Genomic DNA, 15,888 nt, shown 5'->3' on the forward strand with positions numbered 1-15,888 from the left:
TCTCTCTGAGTTAGTTGAATACTATATTATTGAAGAGACTTAGCAAATATATCTAAGGGATCAAAACCCATAAATACACATTTTGAATCCTCGAATTATCTTCTAAAATTTGCTTCTGATCCACTCCTTTAAATCATCCTCATAAATTCCTCCATTTCACAAACCTATATACACATCTTCAACACCCACAACCAAATGTTGCCAAGTCCTCGGTCAGGGTAGTGGTTTGCTGCCTTCATGCCCCAGCTGAGCAAATGAGCTACATTCCCCAGCTGCTTAGCAAACACTGTTCACAGGCAACGAGGGGAAGGAGCCAGCTGGAAAACACCCTGCCAAAGGGCAGCTTCCCTTTGCCTCTGTCTTTAATTAAGAGATGGCAATGGGCCCATCACCATGCAGGAGCAGAGAGGTCCAATGACCTCTATTAGAGCAGGGCAATCACAGGCAGAAATGCCAGCTGGCGAATGTGTGAGCCCTGGAAAGCTCTGCCACCTGTGTCTGGCCAAGAGCCATCCAATAAAATGGTGGTATCATTCTGAAGATTCAAAATGAGCTCTGGAAACCTATCAGGACCCCCACCTCAATACATGGTATAAAAGCCCATTATCCTTTTTTTTTTTTTTCCTTCTTAAAGTGTTAAAAAAAACCCAACCTTTTTGTGTATTTTACTGGTGTGCTCAATGATTTTGCTTGGCAAAAAGTCGGGAATTAGTATTTCCTCTGTAAAATGGAAAACACTGACCAAAAGTTAACTTCCCCAAAATAATATATAAGGGTTGCTGCGTTAAAAGCATGTAGGTAGGCAACTTCTTATTCATTTATTGAGAATATGAATAGAAATCTTTTCTCCCTAAATCATTTTTTCTTACTTTCAGTTATGCAGATAATAGAATGTATCAATACAGCTTTAAATATAAAATATTAACTGCAAAACCAAATCTTACTGAAATAAATATAAACATGAACTATAAAGAAAATATTTCCACAACATGGACAAAATTAATTAGAATCAACATTAATAGAAAAGGACTCTGCCCCACCACTTGTTGAGTAACTCCTTGTTTTAACAGAAACAGCAGCTTAAAAGAAAAAAAAAAAAAAAAGATAAATCCTTGCTCCTAATGAATATTATGTATATGAGACTCATGCATATGCTGGGAAGTAAGAGTAAAAACAATCCAAGGTTACTCCTCATCGGGGAAAAAAATCAGGACAATTTCCTTAAAGACCAAAAAAAAAAAGGATATGGGGAGGGGGAAGGGTAAGCTGTGACAAAGCGAGAGAGAGGCATGGACATATATACACTACCAAACATAAGGTAGATAACTAGTGGGGAGCAGCCACATAGCACAGGGAGATCAGCTCATTGCTTTGTGACCGCCTGGAGGGGTGGGATAGGGAGGGTGGGAGGGAGGAAGACGCAAGAGGGAAGATATATGGGAACATATGTATACGTATAACTGGTTCACTTTGTTATAAAGCAGAAACTAACACACCATTGTAAAGCAATTATACTCTAATGAAGATGTTAAAGAAAAAAAGAAAAAAAAGAAAAACAAACTCATTGGTCCAGCTAGCTGCTTCAGGTAAAGAAAAACTATGCAGGAAAACAAGTACTTGTTAAACTTTTAGTTGTACTGCTGTTGAACTTTATTTCATCTAAGATATGTACATTCAAATATATAGTTTTCATAGTACAGTTATTTTAAAATGTCATTATGCACCTCAACTTCTTTTAAAATCAATTTTAATTATAATAAAAATCTGGAAACTTAAAATGTTTACAAAAGAATTCATAAAGATATATATATATATATATATATATATTTGTCTAGCTTTGCATTAGTATGCAGTAATAAAGCTTACAAAAACTTGAAAAAGGAATGTAAACATTAATTTAACCAATTGTTTTTGGATACAGCATGTGCTTAAATTGTAGGCCTCTAGCATTGGCAGTTCAGTTTGGACCACTACTCCCAGAGAAACGGGAATCAGTGAGGGTATTAATATTATAACATTTTATTTGATTTAGCCTATTTTTTTTCGGTAAACACTGTAAATCTTATTGCAACATAGCTTTGTCTCAGAGGTATTTTCTTAGGACACTCTTGGTGAATAATGTATTAAATAATATATTTTTTTCTGAAATATAAATATCTTCATTTGTGTTCCCTAATAATCCACTAGTTACATGTAATGCCACCAGCAAATCATTCCTAGAGACAACTATTTCAAACATGATAATTGAGCTTTTATTTATCTGTTTATAAAATGAATATATGAATATAGTATAGACATCCAAAACCTAAAAAGAATGTAGATAACCTCACTCTCCCCCACATAAACTTGGCTGTTCTGTTCGCTGTTGTATCTTTACACAGGTAATTGTTGAATCAATGATGAATGAAGCAATTAAAAAATGCTATGAATTGGGACTTCCCTGGTGGCAAAGTAGTTAAGAATCTGCCTGCCAATGCAGGGGGCCTGGGTTTGAGCCCTGGTCCGGGAAGACCCCACATGCCATGGAGCAACTAAGCCCGTGCACCACAACTACTGAGCCTGCACTCTAGAGCCCATGTGCCACAACTACTGAAGCCCATGTGCCTAGAGCCCATGCTCCAGAACAAGAAAAGCCACAACGAGAAGCCTGCACACCGCAACGAAGAGTAGCCCCTGCTTGCAGCAACTACAGAAAGCCTGTGTGCAGCAACGAAGAACCAATGCAGCCAAATAAATAAATAAATAAATAAAATTTATTAAAAAAATAATCAGTTGCAAGAAAGTTTTTTTAACAAATGCTATGAATTACTTCAATTCATTTCAATGTTTTATCTATAATCTTACATCTATGCATATAAATGGAATGTTGAATTTTTAAGTAACTTTCATTAACAGGATATCAGTATTTCTCATGATACTTTTGCATTAGTATATGTGGAACCATTCATTCCCCCTCTCGTTTCCAATGTTCTACCTTGGACAATTTCTTAGGTATTGCAGAGTAAGTTTTTGAACTTCCACCCTTTTCATTCTTCCTTAAGAGAGAAGGAGTGATGTCTCTGGGAGTTTGGGAGAAGCAACTGGGTAAGTGTGGCTGAGCCCTTCCTTCCCTTCTCTTTTGGGATCTGCTTCTCTGCATTATGTCAGCAACCTTTTATACTCCTACCTCCATAGGACACATACGTCTGGGCCATGGTCTCCTATCCACCTCTTAGAGACTAGTTTGGGTACTCATCTATCTTTATCTGGTCTATTGGAACTCAGGTTGTTCTAAGTAGTGTATGCCATTCAGATCTAGTCTGTACAAATAATCACAGTAAAATAGGGTGGGAGTTGTCACTTCCAACATGGAAGCAACAAGGTGGCTACATATCTAAGCCAAATATTCCAGTCCAGCTTTAGAAATTATAAGTTCATCTTTAGTTTCCACCTGTTTATTCCTTTATCAATAGCTCATTTGGTTGTGGATTCAGAAAAGAGGAAGAGGGATGATTATTGCCTTTAGATTTCAACAACTATTATGGCAAAACGTGAGATTGGACATAGGAGCCAACTCAGTGAAGAAGAGGAAATCAAGAAACTATAGGGAATGTGAAGCATACACTTCCAATTTTATGCCCTCAAATTTTTAAAATAAATTTTATGCTAAAGTGTTAGATTTTTGTTATAGATTTTGTTGTTTGTTTTTTTGTTTTTTGTTTTTTGTGTTTTTTTTTGCGGTACACGGGCCTCTCACTGTTGTGGCCTCTCCCATTGCGGAGCACAGGCTCCTGATGTGCAGGCTCAGTGGCCATGGCTCACGGGCCCAGCCGCTCCACAGCATGTGGGATCTTCCCAGACCGGGGCACAAACCCGTGTCCCCTGCATCGGCAGGCGGACTCTCAACCACTGCACCACCAGGGAAGCCCTGTTATAGATTTTTTAAAATTATAAGTTACATATACACCTTATCTGCCTATACTTCCTTAATAGTATAGGTATTATGCAGGGTTACTGGCCATAAGAATGTGTTTTTCCCTGTGGTACACTGCAGTTACTACTACTGAAGGTTAACAACTCCAGTGTTTGGGACACTTTGAAAATGTCCTATGACTTCATCTTTTAATGCTGTGAACCCTAGTTAAGCTAATGTTAGACTCTACAGCAGTATCCTGGCGGTGTAAACTATTTGGCAGCAGCAGAACACAAATAAAGTGCTCCCTGTACACTTCCAGCCTTCATAATCATGACTGCAAGTCAATTGTCATTGATTTACACATAAAATTCCAACTCTTTTCTATAAATTGGATAACTGCAGTTGCTAAAATTAAAAAAAAAAAAGAAGAAGAAAGGATATTCTTTATTCTTAGTCCCACCTTTTCAAAATATTTGATTTCATACTCCAGGATGATTCCATTGGGGCGATCTGGCTCTTGCCAAGACAAAGAGATGCTGTTTTTTGCAATTTTCCCCTTTTTCACATTGGTGACTGGAGAGGGAGCTGCAAAATAAAGAGTAGCATGATTAACAGAGCCTTGAAATTACACCTGTCTGTAATGTATATTGGGCATTCTTGACATGTAGAATAATAAAAATCCCAAATAATTAAATTTTCATTTTACTTGGAAACAATTATACTTTATATACAAGTTTTTACAGATTTTGAAGTGTTGTAAAAAAATATAAATCAACTAATATCCTGAGAATTTTCCATAATAAAATTGTAGTCGCATAGAATCTTAAGTCTACATTTTCTCTATAAAGTTTAGATACATAAACTATCTTACTTTTTATAAAATAAAGATGTTCTTGATGACCTTATGTATATTCTATTTTCCTAAAATTTGTGGACTCTGTATAATATATCCCATTACACTAATAATAATTATCTATATTACCACATTTTCACAGCGTTAAAACTCTTATAATTTCTTATTTTTGAAATCATATCGGTCCTATAACCACTGAAAATTCATACATTAAATATAGTGGAGTTTTTCTTAAAAATATGTGTTAATATATTGAAAAAAATAGCAAATTAAAGAGACATTTTCCTTCATTTCCATTTCCCCAAATATTTCAATAGAAATTACAATCGCTTATGGTGTTCATTGCTATTTGCCAGTGTCTATTAAATGACACTGATGAAAATAGAAGAAAAATATGTTATTTTAAGTATATCTGAATATTCTGAATTTGAAGTCACACACATATGAATATTTATTTCAACATCCATTTTTTATCAATTTGCTAAGACTTGTATAGACTCTCAGTTTGACACCATAAAGAGGTATTGACAAATACTTTTCTTGATGTAGATAACCTTTATTTTTGTAGTTTTCATCTTTTATAGACAACCAAGGAAAAAAACCATCATGGGCTACTGAATGGTATATATATATATATATATATATATATATATACACACACACACACATATATATTTGTGTGTGTATGTATAAAGAGATAGAGAAATAATATATAGTATACATATTTTATATATAAAAAATACATGTATATACATATTATATAACATATATACATTATATTTTTATATATACATATATATTTATATAATGTATACATATAATAAGATGGAAAAGAGGTCAGCCATAGTGAGTAGTGTATAACCACAGGCTTAGTCCTATGTGAACAGTATTAGACATCTGGTGAGATTAAAATTTAAAGATATGTTATATACATATATATGTATAGTATTTCTAACTATTTTAATTTCCAGCAGTGTTCAGACAGAGTAATACACTGTAATTTGTCATGTTTAATTATTTTTTCTACACCTCCAAAAATGTAATCAAATCAGAGGCACCACTTTGAGCAACAGACCGCAAGAACAAAGTTTAGAACTGTTTGGTGCGCCCCATACTGGTGTTACAAGGGTGTGGGGAAGAGGCTCATCATTTAAAAACAGAAGTGAGATGCTGTCACTCCTCTGTGCCTCTCTGTCTCACTGCAGAGTGAAACCCAAATGTGCAAATGCATACAAGCATCACTACCATATGGCTCTCTACATCTCTGACCTCATCATCTCCTGCTACCCTTCTTCAGCAGCTCTACCCAGGCTGGCTGGCTGTAGGCACTTCTGACACACTACTGCCTAAGGATCTTTGTATTTGAATCCTATTATTCAGAGGTGCTTCTCACCCTGACTTCTCCAGGGCTTTCTCCCTGCTCCGGGTTTCTCACTGAGACCTTTCTTGTCTGTTCTATACCTCAGCCCCCCTCACCTTGCCATGCCCTCTGTTTATTCAGTGTTTTATTTTTCTCCCTAGTTCTTGAACTTCCACCAACTAATATATCTTAATTCTATATTTGCTTTTTTCAGTCCTCTCAAGTAAAATGTAATTTTTATGAAAGCAGGGATATCGTTTATTTCATTCACAGCTGAATCCTTAGATCTAGAGCAGCACCCAAACAGAGAAGGATTCCATAAATATGTCTGGAATAAATGATTGGTGGTAAAAAATCAAATATAGAGAAAACCTTTATTTTTTATTATGTATTATGTCAACAAACTCATCTATGAAACAAGTGTGAAGTGTCTTTCAATAAAATTAAAATAGAGACAGATATACTCTGTAGGAGCAAAATTTGTTAACTAGTGTTTTCTAGTGTTTTATGTACTCATAATAGGGTGATGATGACTTTGATACTCTAAAATGTACTTTTTTTCTTTTAATCATAGCACTTTTTGTGGTATTCAGATTCAGAGGATGCATAATTTCAGCCTTATCTGCTTTTCTTAAACATGTTCAGCTCCACTAATTTTCTGGACTACTACAGAACACATAGTGTGCATACAAAGCTAAAACTGTCTAAAAGAAATTTTGAAATTGCTGTGTATTTACTTCCACGGAAACTTTACTGGACTGGTGGTTCTCACAGTCACATTTTGGCGTAAGTTCAAAGTCCCTATTGATTCTCTCATGAGGGAAAAGTCATGCCATATTTGGTATTGTGGACAAAGCATTCAGAAGACATGGAAACAAGAAAGAGGAAGCTATAAGCCCCCTAGCTCATCATAGTGTTTGTAGCAAAATAGCAAATTTACTGACAGAAACAGGAACAGAGAATTAAGGAAGACAGTAGAATTTTTTTTAATGTACTTTGTTCAGTAGTGAATATCTTTATGAATTATCTTAAATTATAAACTATACTCACTTTCCCATTACCACTATATATTTTTTGCATTATACTTTAGTAAAGATCCAGACAAAGACTGTCTTTAAAGTTCTTCACTCATTTTACTACATTGCAAACATTCTCATTTTGATTAATGTATTTCTTGTAGGTAGCTATCAGTTTTCACTTAATAAATTGATAGTGCTGCCAACTTTCCATTCATAATTGCATTTAACATGTATGCTCCATGAAGACAGGGATTAATTTGGTTTAGTTCACTGCTATATTCCCAGCACCAGAAAATTACTTGGCATATAGATATTTCATAAATTTTTATTGAATGGAAACATGCATGAATGAATGAATGGGAAATACATACATCATCATGTATCATTCAAAACCGAGTTTGTCTCATCTTACTTGCATATACTGGGATCTTATTATTTGGAGATTTGTGCTTTATTTTAAAGCAATCAATTCTTTAATAAAATAATCAACCATTTCAACATGAAGCTATCAAATAAACATCAGCACAGACATAACCAGCCTAAAGTGGAATTCTTTGTTATTTACTTACATCCATCAAAGTTAAACATAAACTGTATGACTTTCAAAGACTGTTTGATTTAATAAACACGATTGTTTTCCAACTTGGTTGTCTCAGAGGCTAAATAATACCCTTTAAATCATGGTTCAGAATGGAGGGAGAAGAGGAAACCACTTCTCAGCTCAGAGTAATTCAAGAATAATTTGCTCTGTGACGAGACCATCTCTGCATCATTTGTGTAAAGCTGATCAAAGTGGGGACACTGACAGCTCCTGGAGACACGATGATGCGCAAATTGTAAATGGAAGCTCTCTTACCCTACTGCAAAGTATTTTACAGATAATATGTACATTAAAATAACTGTAACCAGACTTGTCAATTGCAGGGCATGTTTAATTTATTTCATTCATCTCCCTCACTAATACCGTCTGCTCATTCTTTATCTACTCAACCATTTATTAAGTAAGCCTGGAACAAAATGAGAATTATGACACAGAGCATTGCTGCTTGTAAAATTGTGCTGGATGATGTTACATCATAAAACTATGACCATCCTAGTGTAAGAAGAACAAAAATACTAGGAATCAAGTTGTGAATAGAACAAAATAATTTATATAGCTTCTAAGTTTCATCTTATGTGGAAACATCCCAAATTGTTTCTGTATTGTAGCTTCTATATTGGAGGTGAACTTTGAATATCACTATAATAAAGCAAGATATTTATCCCTTAGTAATATTTCCCATTATGGGCTAATTTGTCTAACTGAATTTAAAAAACTTAAATTGAGAATGGTTTTATATTTATAGAAAGATTATTAAAGTAGTACAGAGAGATTCCCTGTATCCCACACCTAATGTCCTCTATTAGAAACATCTTTAAAAAAAAGTGGATATATGTATATGTATAACTGACTCAGTTGTACCACAGAAACTAACACAACATTGTAAATCAACTATACTCTGATAAAAATTTTTTAAAAAGATGTTGTAAGATGTTTCCTACAACAGTACAGTATATTTATCACAATTAATGAACCAATATTGATACATTATTATTAATTAAAGTTCATTTTTATTCAGATTTCCTTATTTTTACTTATTATCCTTTTTATACCCCAGGATCACACTCAGTATCTGCCCAAATTATTGTCTCTTCAACCTATTTACTTATTTGTTTGTTTGTTTGTTTAATCATTTATTTATATTCATGTGGAGTACAGACACATGGGTTTTTTATACTTTAGCTTATAATCTAATACTTTATTTTTTACTCATATTGTTAAAGGTTTGGCCATTGATTACTCTTTCAGTTAGCTCCTATGTCTCTTTGACATACCCCTATCATCCTGGGTTTTTCTGTCTGCTTTTTGTTTGTTTTCTACATCACTTTCTTTCCCCCTGGCACTGCAAGACCAGATGCGCTAGGTCCATCTTGTTTATTTACTGTCCTCAATCTTAGAATAAGTATTTCTCCAAGGAACACTGGTTTCTTTTATTGGAGAATTCCAAGGTCTGGATAAGTGTGTTCCTTGCTGCTGGGGTTTTGCTTCTTGGCCCTCTCAGCTGGCAAAGCCGGAAAATAAATGGGTGTATGTTAACCTGTGTATATCTGTAAACATTTCTAAATATAACTATATGTGTATATATATATATATATATATATATATATATATGTTAAGCTAAACATAAGTATAAACTGATGTCACCAACTCTAATCAGTTATCACACAGATTATTCTAGCTTCTTCACCCTGACTTATCTGTAACCTCCTACTTCAACAGTGGCTCCCACCATCTGCCATCCATTTACTTAATTGTTTAATTCCAGTATATATGTCTAGTGGTTAAAGAATTGCCAATCTGTGTCTGTTTGACTTATTGATAATTATATAACATAGAAATCTCTAACATCTCAATGGCACAAGCAATGACATACAAAAGACTGCTGTTATGTAAAACAGCATATTATCCTAACTTTTCAAATATAGAAGCTAGTTTAGGGCACAGTGTCCTTAGATGGGAAGGGATGCCATGACACAGACAGCTTTAAAGTCAAGCAGAATTGGCTTCAAATCCTTTGGCAACCAGCCATCTCCTAGCTGAGTGATTCTGTTTAAGTTACTTAACCACTATGAATGTAAATCCTATCTTTAAAATAGGAACAATGACACAAACTTTTTAAAAGACTGCAGTCTGGTTCTGTATTACAGTATAGGTATAGGGTAGGTACCAATTAAGTACTGTTTGTATTAATAGTTTTAAAATATTAGACAATTGTTTAAGAAGACTTCAATAACAGATTCTCTCTAACTCCTTAATCCTTTCAACCTTTCATCAATCAAAATTTTATGTAGCCTCTTCTCTAAACTTGACACTGTTCTAAATGTTGGGTGGGTGAGATCAAAAGGCAAAGTACCTATACAGATAAGATATTTAATTTTCAACATCCAGTGGATTTCACAACTCTACATAAATAAATAGTTATAGGTAAACTTAATTCATCATCACAGATTTTTTTAAAGACCTAAAAGTGTTGAATTTTTAATTGCTAATTAAATGACTAATAGTTCACTTAATATAGATTGATGTGTGTATCATTATTCAAAAGAAAGTTATCATGATGAAAACATGAAACTTAATTGTGTTACATGGAATAAGAAAATACCATTCATCAGTCCTGTACACAATGCTATTTGTGTAGACAAAAATAAACTATAGATAGACTCAAGTATTGGTTACTTACATTTAAAAAAAACAAATAATACATCTCTATGTATCAATATTTGACCTATCCACATAAAATTTGAATCTTAAAGCACTGAGAAAGATAAATAAGGTAATATTGAAATCTTTTCAGTCTGTGACAATCCACAAATGTGTTAAAACTTTCTTAGATGGCACTTCTTTTACTTTCCTCCAAAGGTACCTCCACATGAGTAATGTATTAGTTTATTTATACACAAGCTTTAAAAATACATGTATCTTATATTTAATTCCATAGGTCAAAATCTGGCCAAGTGGATTGTCAATATCTGCCAGCTGGAAGCTCCCACTCATCTCTGCCATGCAGTTCATCATATTTAGGTGTTTCTTGTTACCCAGATGGGTCTGGGACAGTGTTTTCTAAAAATACAGATTATTAAGCTTCACTCCAGGAAATTCTGACTCAGGAGGTCAGAATGGGCCAAGGATTCTGTGTTTTTAATAAACACTCTAGCTGAATTAGTTTTTCAGTAATTTTGGGAAATATTGAAGGCAACCATACTAGGATCAGTTCTTTTAACAAAATTATACAAACCTGGAAACCTGAGGCAAGAAAGTGGATCAGTGTTGTTTTGTGAACTGTTGACTTCTTAAACCTTTGGCTCACTCTAACTGCCTTGTTATCTTGATGTCTGATACCATATTTGCCTTTCTTCATTTGGGAATTGTTTCTTTTTTTATTTTCCTGACCCATTAGTACTTTTTTTGTAAACTGATTTGTTTGTTCATTCAAGCAATCTGTTTTAGTCCAACCAGACTATAATCTCCATAAAATTAGAAAACTCTTGTGCCTTTTTCACTATTGTCTGCTTAGTTTTTAGAACAGTTTCTGGATGAACCTAGGCACACACAAATTTTGATAAGAGGTGAATACTTATCCACATTCTATTACAATAGATTTTCTAGAGTTTTAAAATGAAGTCATGCCATATGTATTCTTTTTAGTTGGATTAATAAGGGACATGAATAAACTTGCTGAGAGAAATGGATATGATTGCTGTCTTATTTGTAGTGATGTTTCACAGGTATGTAGATATGCTAAAACTTATCAAATTGTACACTTTATGTGCAGTTTATTGTATACCAATTATACACTAATAAAGACACTAAAGTGTATGTGCATGTCTGGGTTTGAAGTGAAAAGCATATGTGCCCAATGCCCCCCCAAGACTATTTATCAAAATGTGAATTAGTTAGAAAAGTGTAATAAAATAATATTGAAAGTTTTATTTTTGGGAAAATTTGAATCTATTTTTATAGGTTAGCTATAATTGAAATTTAGTGGCTTTAATAAAAATTCTATATGGATAATTACTTCTTTGCTGCTTAGGTAGACTTAAATAAATATTATAAAAATTAATGACTACAATCTCTTTTTACAGACTTGATATTTTTGTCTTTGTATTGTACCATACTCTGATGATACAATATAAATGAAAGTTGTAAATGTATATCAAGCTGTAATAGACTTAACTTAAAATCAATTTTAAGGAAAATAAATGGTAAATGTTTAAATCATTCATGAGAAATGGCAGGAAGATAAAATAAAATAGAAAGAAGTGTGACCAAAATTATTTTGCCTCAGTGTCTGATGCAAACTGACACTATATCATCATCTATCCTCACATTATGAACAAGCATTTGTGTTTTATTATTTATTACTATACATCAAATAGTAAACATTACTGTGCTTACTTGAATTTTCCCTATATGTGAATTTTCACTTATTTTCTTTCTAAAACAAAACATCTTTTAGTCTCACTATTAGCAAAACTTCCACATTTTTTAAAAAGGTAGAATCTACCTTTTTAAAAAGGTAGAATCATCTAAATATTTTACATTATCTGATTTTTACATTATCATAACACTTCTATTTCTTTATATAATTTTAGACCATCTTTTGAAAAATTTCTACCCCAAGGTAAAAAGCAAAAAATGATTTTATTTATATGGTAGTGCGCTTAGTGAGGGCAGGGACAATTCCTTAATTGTATGGTTTCCTTCCAAGTGCAAAGTGCTGACTGAAATGGGCCGAACTGACATGGCAGCAATTACCAAAGGAATGGTTAAGAATGTCTATATATAAAAGAGCTGTCTGTTGGGCTGAATTCATCCTGGAAGACTTTTAAAAGTTTGTGTGTTTTTTTTTTTAAACTGAAGTTATTTAAAATTTTGTTTGATCCTGATCTTGCATTTGTACCATCTGTTGGACAGTAATTTCCCCATCGTTGGTCACTTTGTGCCATTTCTGTTTGTGTTTTTTTTTTTTTTTTTTTTTTGCGGTACGCGGGCCTCTCACTGTTGTGGCCTCTCCCGTTGCGGAGCACAGGCTCCGGACGCGCAGGCCCAGCGGCCATGGCTCACAGGCCCAGCCACCCCGCGGCATGTGGGATCCTCCCGGACCGGGGCACAAACCCGTGTCCCCTGCATCGGCAGGCGGACTCTCAACCACTACGCCACCAGGGAAGCCCGCCATTTCTGTTTTTATAATTAGGTGGGGAAATCATAAACATATTTAGAGATCCCCCCAAATTTCAGTTTTAGCTAATGTTACTATTATTATTACTATTAAAAATATGATCTATGGAGAGTAATTTGTCAGCAATTGCCTTATATATTAAGCCAAAGTTTGGACAGAATTTTACCTCTGTGTACATGAATATGTGTGTATGTGTGTGGGTTTATGTAGTTTAATGAAATGTAGATACATCCTTATTTCATTATATTTTTATATATGTGTATATAAAATGTGTATATTTATATATATATATACATATGTCTATATCTATATCTGTATATATAACACTCTATATATACATATACATATATACATAAATAGTAAGAGAGTAATGTGCATCTTTTGTATAGCTGGTTTAATGAAACTACATATAATGACTACTCTGCTATACTTGCTTGAGTACATATATATCATTTGAATGTAAGAAAATAAGCAATTAGATTTCCTAACGTAAATGAGAAATGCAGTTGCTGAATTAAATAATAAACATATCTGAAATTGTCAAAATGGAAAAGTGGGGCAGAATTTTTAAATATGTACATGTATTGTGTATTATATCGTAAATTTTATATTTCATACTATATGTAGCATATAAATGATAGATGTATACACTTATTCTATACTTAATATATATTTATTACTATGTTGTCATTTGATACCACCAGACTAAGAGAAATAACTACAGTGCATTCTCAACACACCTGGTATCCATGGTCTCTTCTAAAGAAAAAAGGCATTTTAGAAGTTTCTTCTCAAATAAAAATTCAATCTGCTCATTTAGACAAAACCTATAATCCCTCCATCATAAAAGCCTGCACTGGATCTTTTGATATATGATCAAAAGACCATTCCAAAAAAACTGGCTTTAAATGTCAGTAGTTATAGAGAGATGACATCCTTTTTAATAAAAAGAACCTATGAACTGAAATGTCCCATTAGGTATAGTTTGTTTTTTTTTCAAAAACTTGAAAATCATAAGATACTGAAAATGAATTGTTTTCAGTAGGAAATAAAACAACTTAATTGCAAAGAAGTAATTTTGATGTGATCAGACTTAACAGTATTAACCATATGCATCAAATACTGTTTTGAAGACATGTGCACAGTGATGCTAATTAGAAAAGAAAATGGCAATAATAAAAAGAGAGAACTATATCACTGGCATTTATAGTCAATGTTTTTCCGATACAATCATGCAAATTACAAAACAAATATTAAATGTAATAATGTGTAAAATGACACATGCATCTTTATGAATTAATCCCACACCAAATAAACTATTATAGAGTTTGTTTTTCATTTATTACTTCTTATTACCCTATAATAGAATTTTTATTACACAAAATGGCCTTACTATCAATGACAATTTAATCTTAACCACAATATTCATTTTATGATAAACAGAATTTAAATAGTTTTTACAATATCCTTTTAAAATAAAGTGGGGTTATATTTAGCAAGTAACATGGCACAGTTAGAAACCTTTAATCAACACAGTATTCTTCATATACATTATATTCAAGGGAATACAGTACCATATTTAATTTTAATCAATTTTACCAACTTTAATGAATGCTAAACCTCAATTATAGGATATGACAATTAGTCTTATAAAGTGGATAAATAGTAATTAGGTCAATAAACACACTCTCATAACTTATGTTTTTTCATAAGAGAAAAATTAATCTCTTCTTATAAATCCATATTATGTAAAGTCTTGTTTACCACAGAATAAGCCATAAACAATAACAAAACCATTAACTGGTAACTTTAATTCAATTCTTAATTACTTCAAGATTTTCATAATATAAACTGATCTAGCATTTTAAAAAGCAAAATAAACGCATCATAAATATAAACAACCTATTTTTTTCCTTTATCACTTCCTATTGGTCTTAATCTTATATAGCTATATAAACAATAGGGATTATTTATTTTTATTTATTTATTTTTTTTTTGTGCTATGCGGGCCTCTCGCTGTTGTGGCCTCTCCCGTTGCGGAGCACAGGCTCCGGACGCGCAGGCTCAGCGGCCATGGCTCACGGGCCTAACGGCTCCGCGGCATGTGGGATCTTCCCGGACCGGGGCACGAACCCGTGTCCCCTGCATCGGCAGGCAGACTCTCAACCACTGCGCCACCAGGGAAGCCCCAACAATAGGGATTATTTAATTCAACAAAGATCATGATAATAAGTTATCATTTATCTATTGACTGTTTAAGGAATCAGATTAAATTTCTGTTATACCATTTAAGTTCAAGGCCATCACATCTTATTTCCCTAAATATATTTTCTCTTAGGCCATCTGACAGGATTCTTTTAAAATCTGAAGTTGTGCTGGTAGAAACAAGAAATTAAATTTTATGGCTATCAAGCAACCAAGGAGACATGAGCAGTGCTTATCAGCTGACCTCATAAACATCCCAATTACAATATCTTGAAATAGTATAATTCCTAGCAGCAACGAGAGGCCAGAAGAAAATGCAAGGTTAATGATTAAAGGTAGTCAACCTTTTAAAGTCCAGAAAAAAGCCAAATCAAGATATTCTGTTCCAAGTTAGTAATGTTATCAGATATTCAATTCTTCAGCTCTTACCATGAGACCAATTTTAGTGAATCCAACCACATATTCCCCAAGTGGTGGGAAATCTCAGCTAATATTGAATTTGCATGTGAGGCCATTTTCTTTTGAGAGTGACCACACAGAGAAATTTCTAAAGCCAACAAAATACAGCACTATATATTTGCCATTAGAAGTTCAAATAGCATGAGGTTCATATGTTTTGTTTTATTGGAGCAGTAGTTTGTGCTCATATTTTCCAGAAAAGAAAAATAAAAGTATATAATTCTAGCTGTAAAATGCCCAAGATGATGAATTTTGCAAAATTTCAGTTATTACTCAGAAGGGACTAAGTCCACATTTTACTTTGACAAATGTTTAAC

General features: G+C 33.4%; 1 protein-coding gene across 4 annotated transcripts in view; it reads right to left on the bottom strand.

The window, feature by feature from the left end:
- The window catches only part of EPHA5 (EPH receptor A5), a 341,956-nt gene that overhangs the window by 117,232 nt on the left and 208,836 nt on the right, over positions 1-15,888 (bottom strand). For all 4 annotated transcript variants that reach the window (XM_007446631.1, XM_007446630.1, XM_007446628.1 and 1 more), the window contains exon 6: positions 4,356-4,480. In XM_007446631.1, coding sequence (XP_007446693.1) covers positions 4,356-4,480 — 125 coding nt within the window. The remainder of the gene's footprint in view (positions 1-4,355; positions 4,481-15,888) is intronic.

This window comes from Lipotes vexillifer, unplaced genomic scaffold (assembly GCF_000442215.2).
Source record: "Lipotes vexillifer unplaced genomic scaffold, Lipotes_vexillifer_v1.1 scaffold175, whole genome shotgun sequence".
Classification (NCBI taxonomy): domain Eukaryota; kingdom Metazoa; phylum Chordata; class Mammalia; order Artiodactyla; family Lipotidae; genus Lipotes; species Lipotes vexillifer.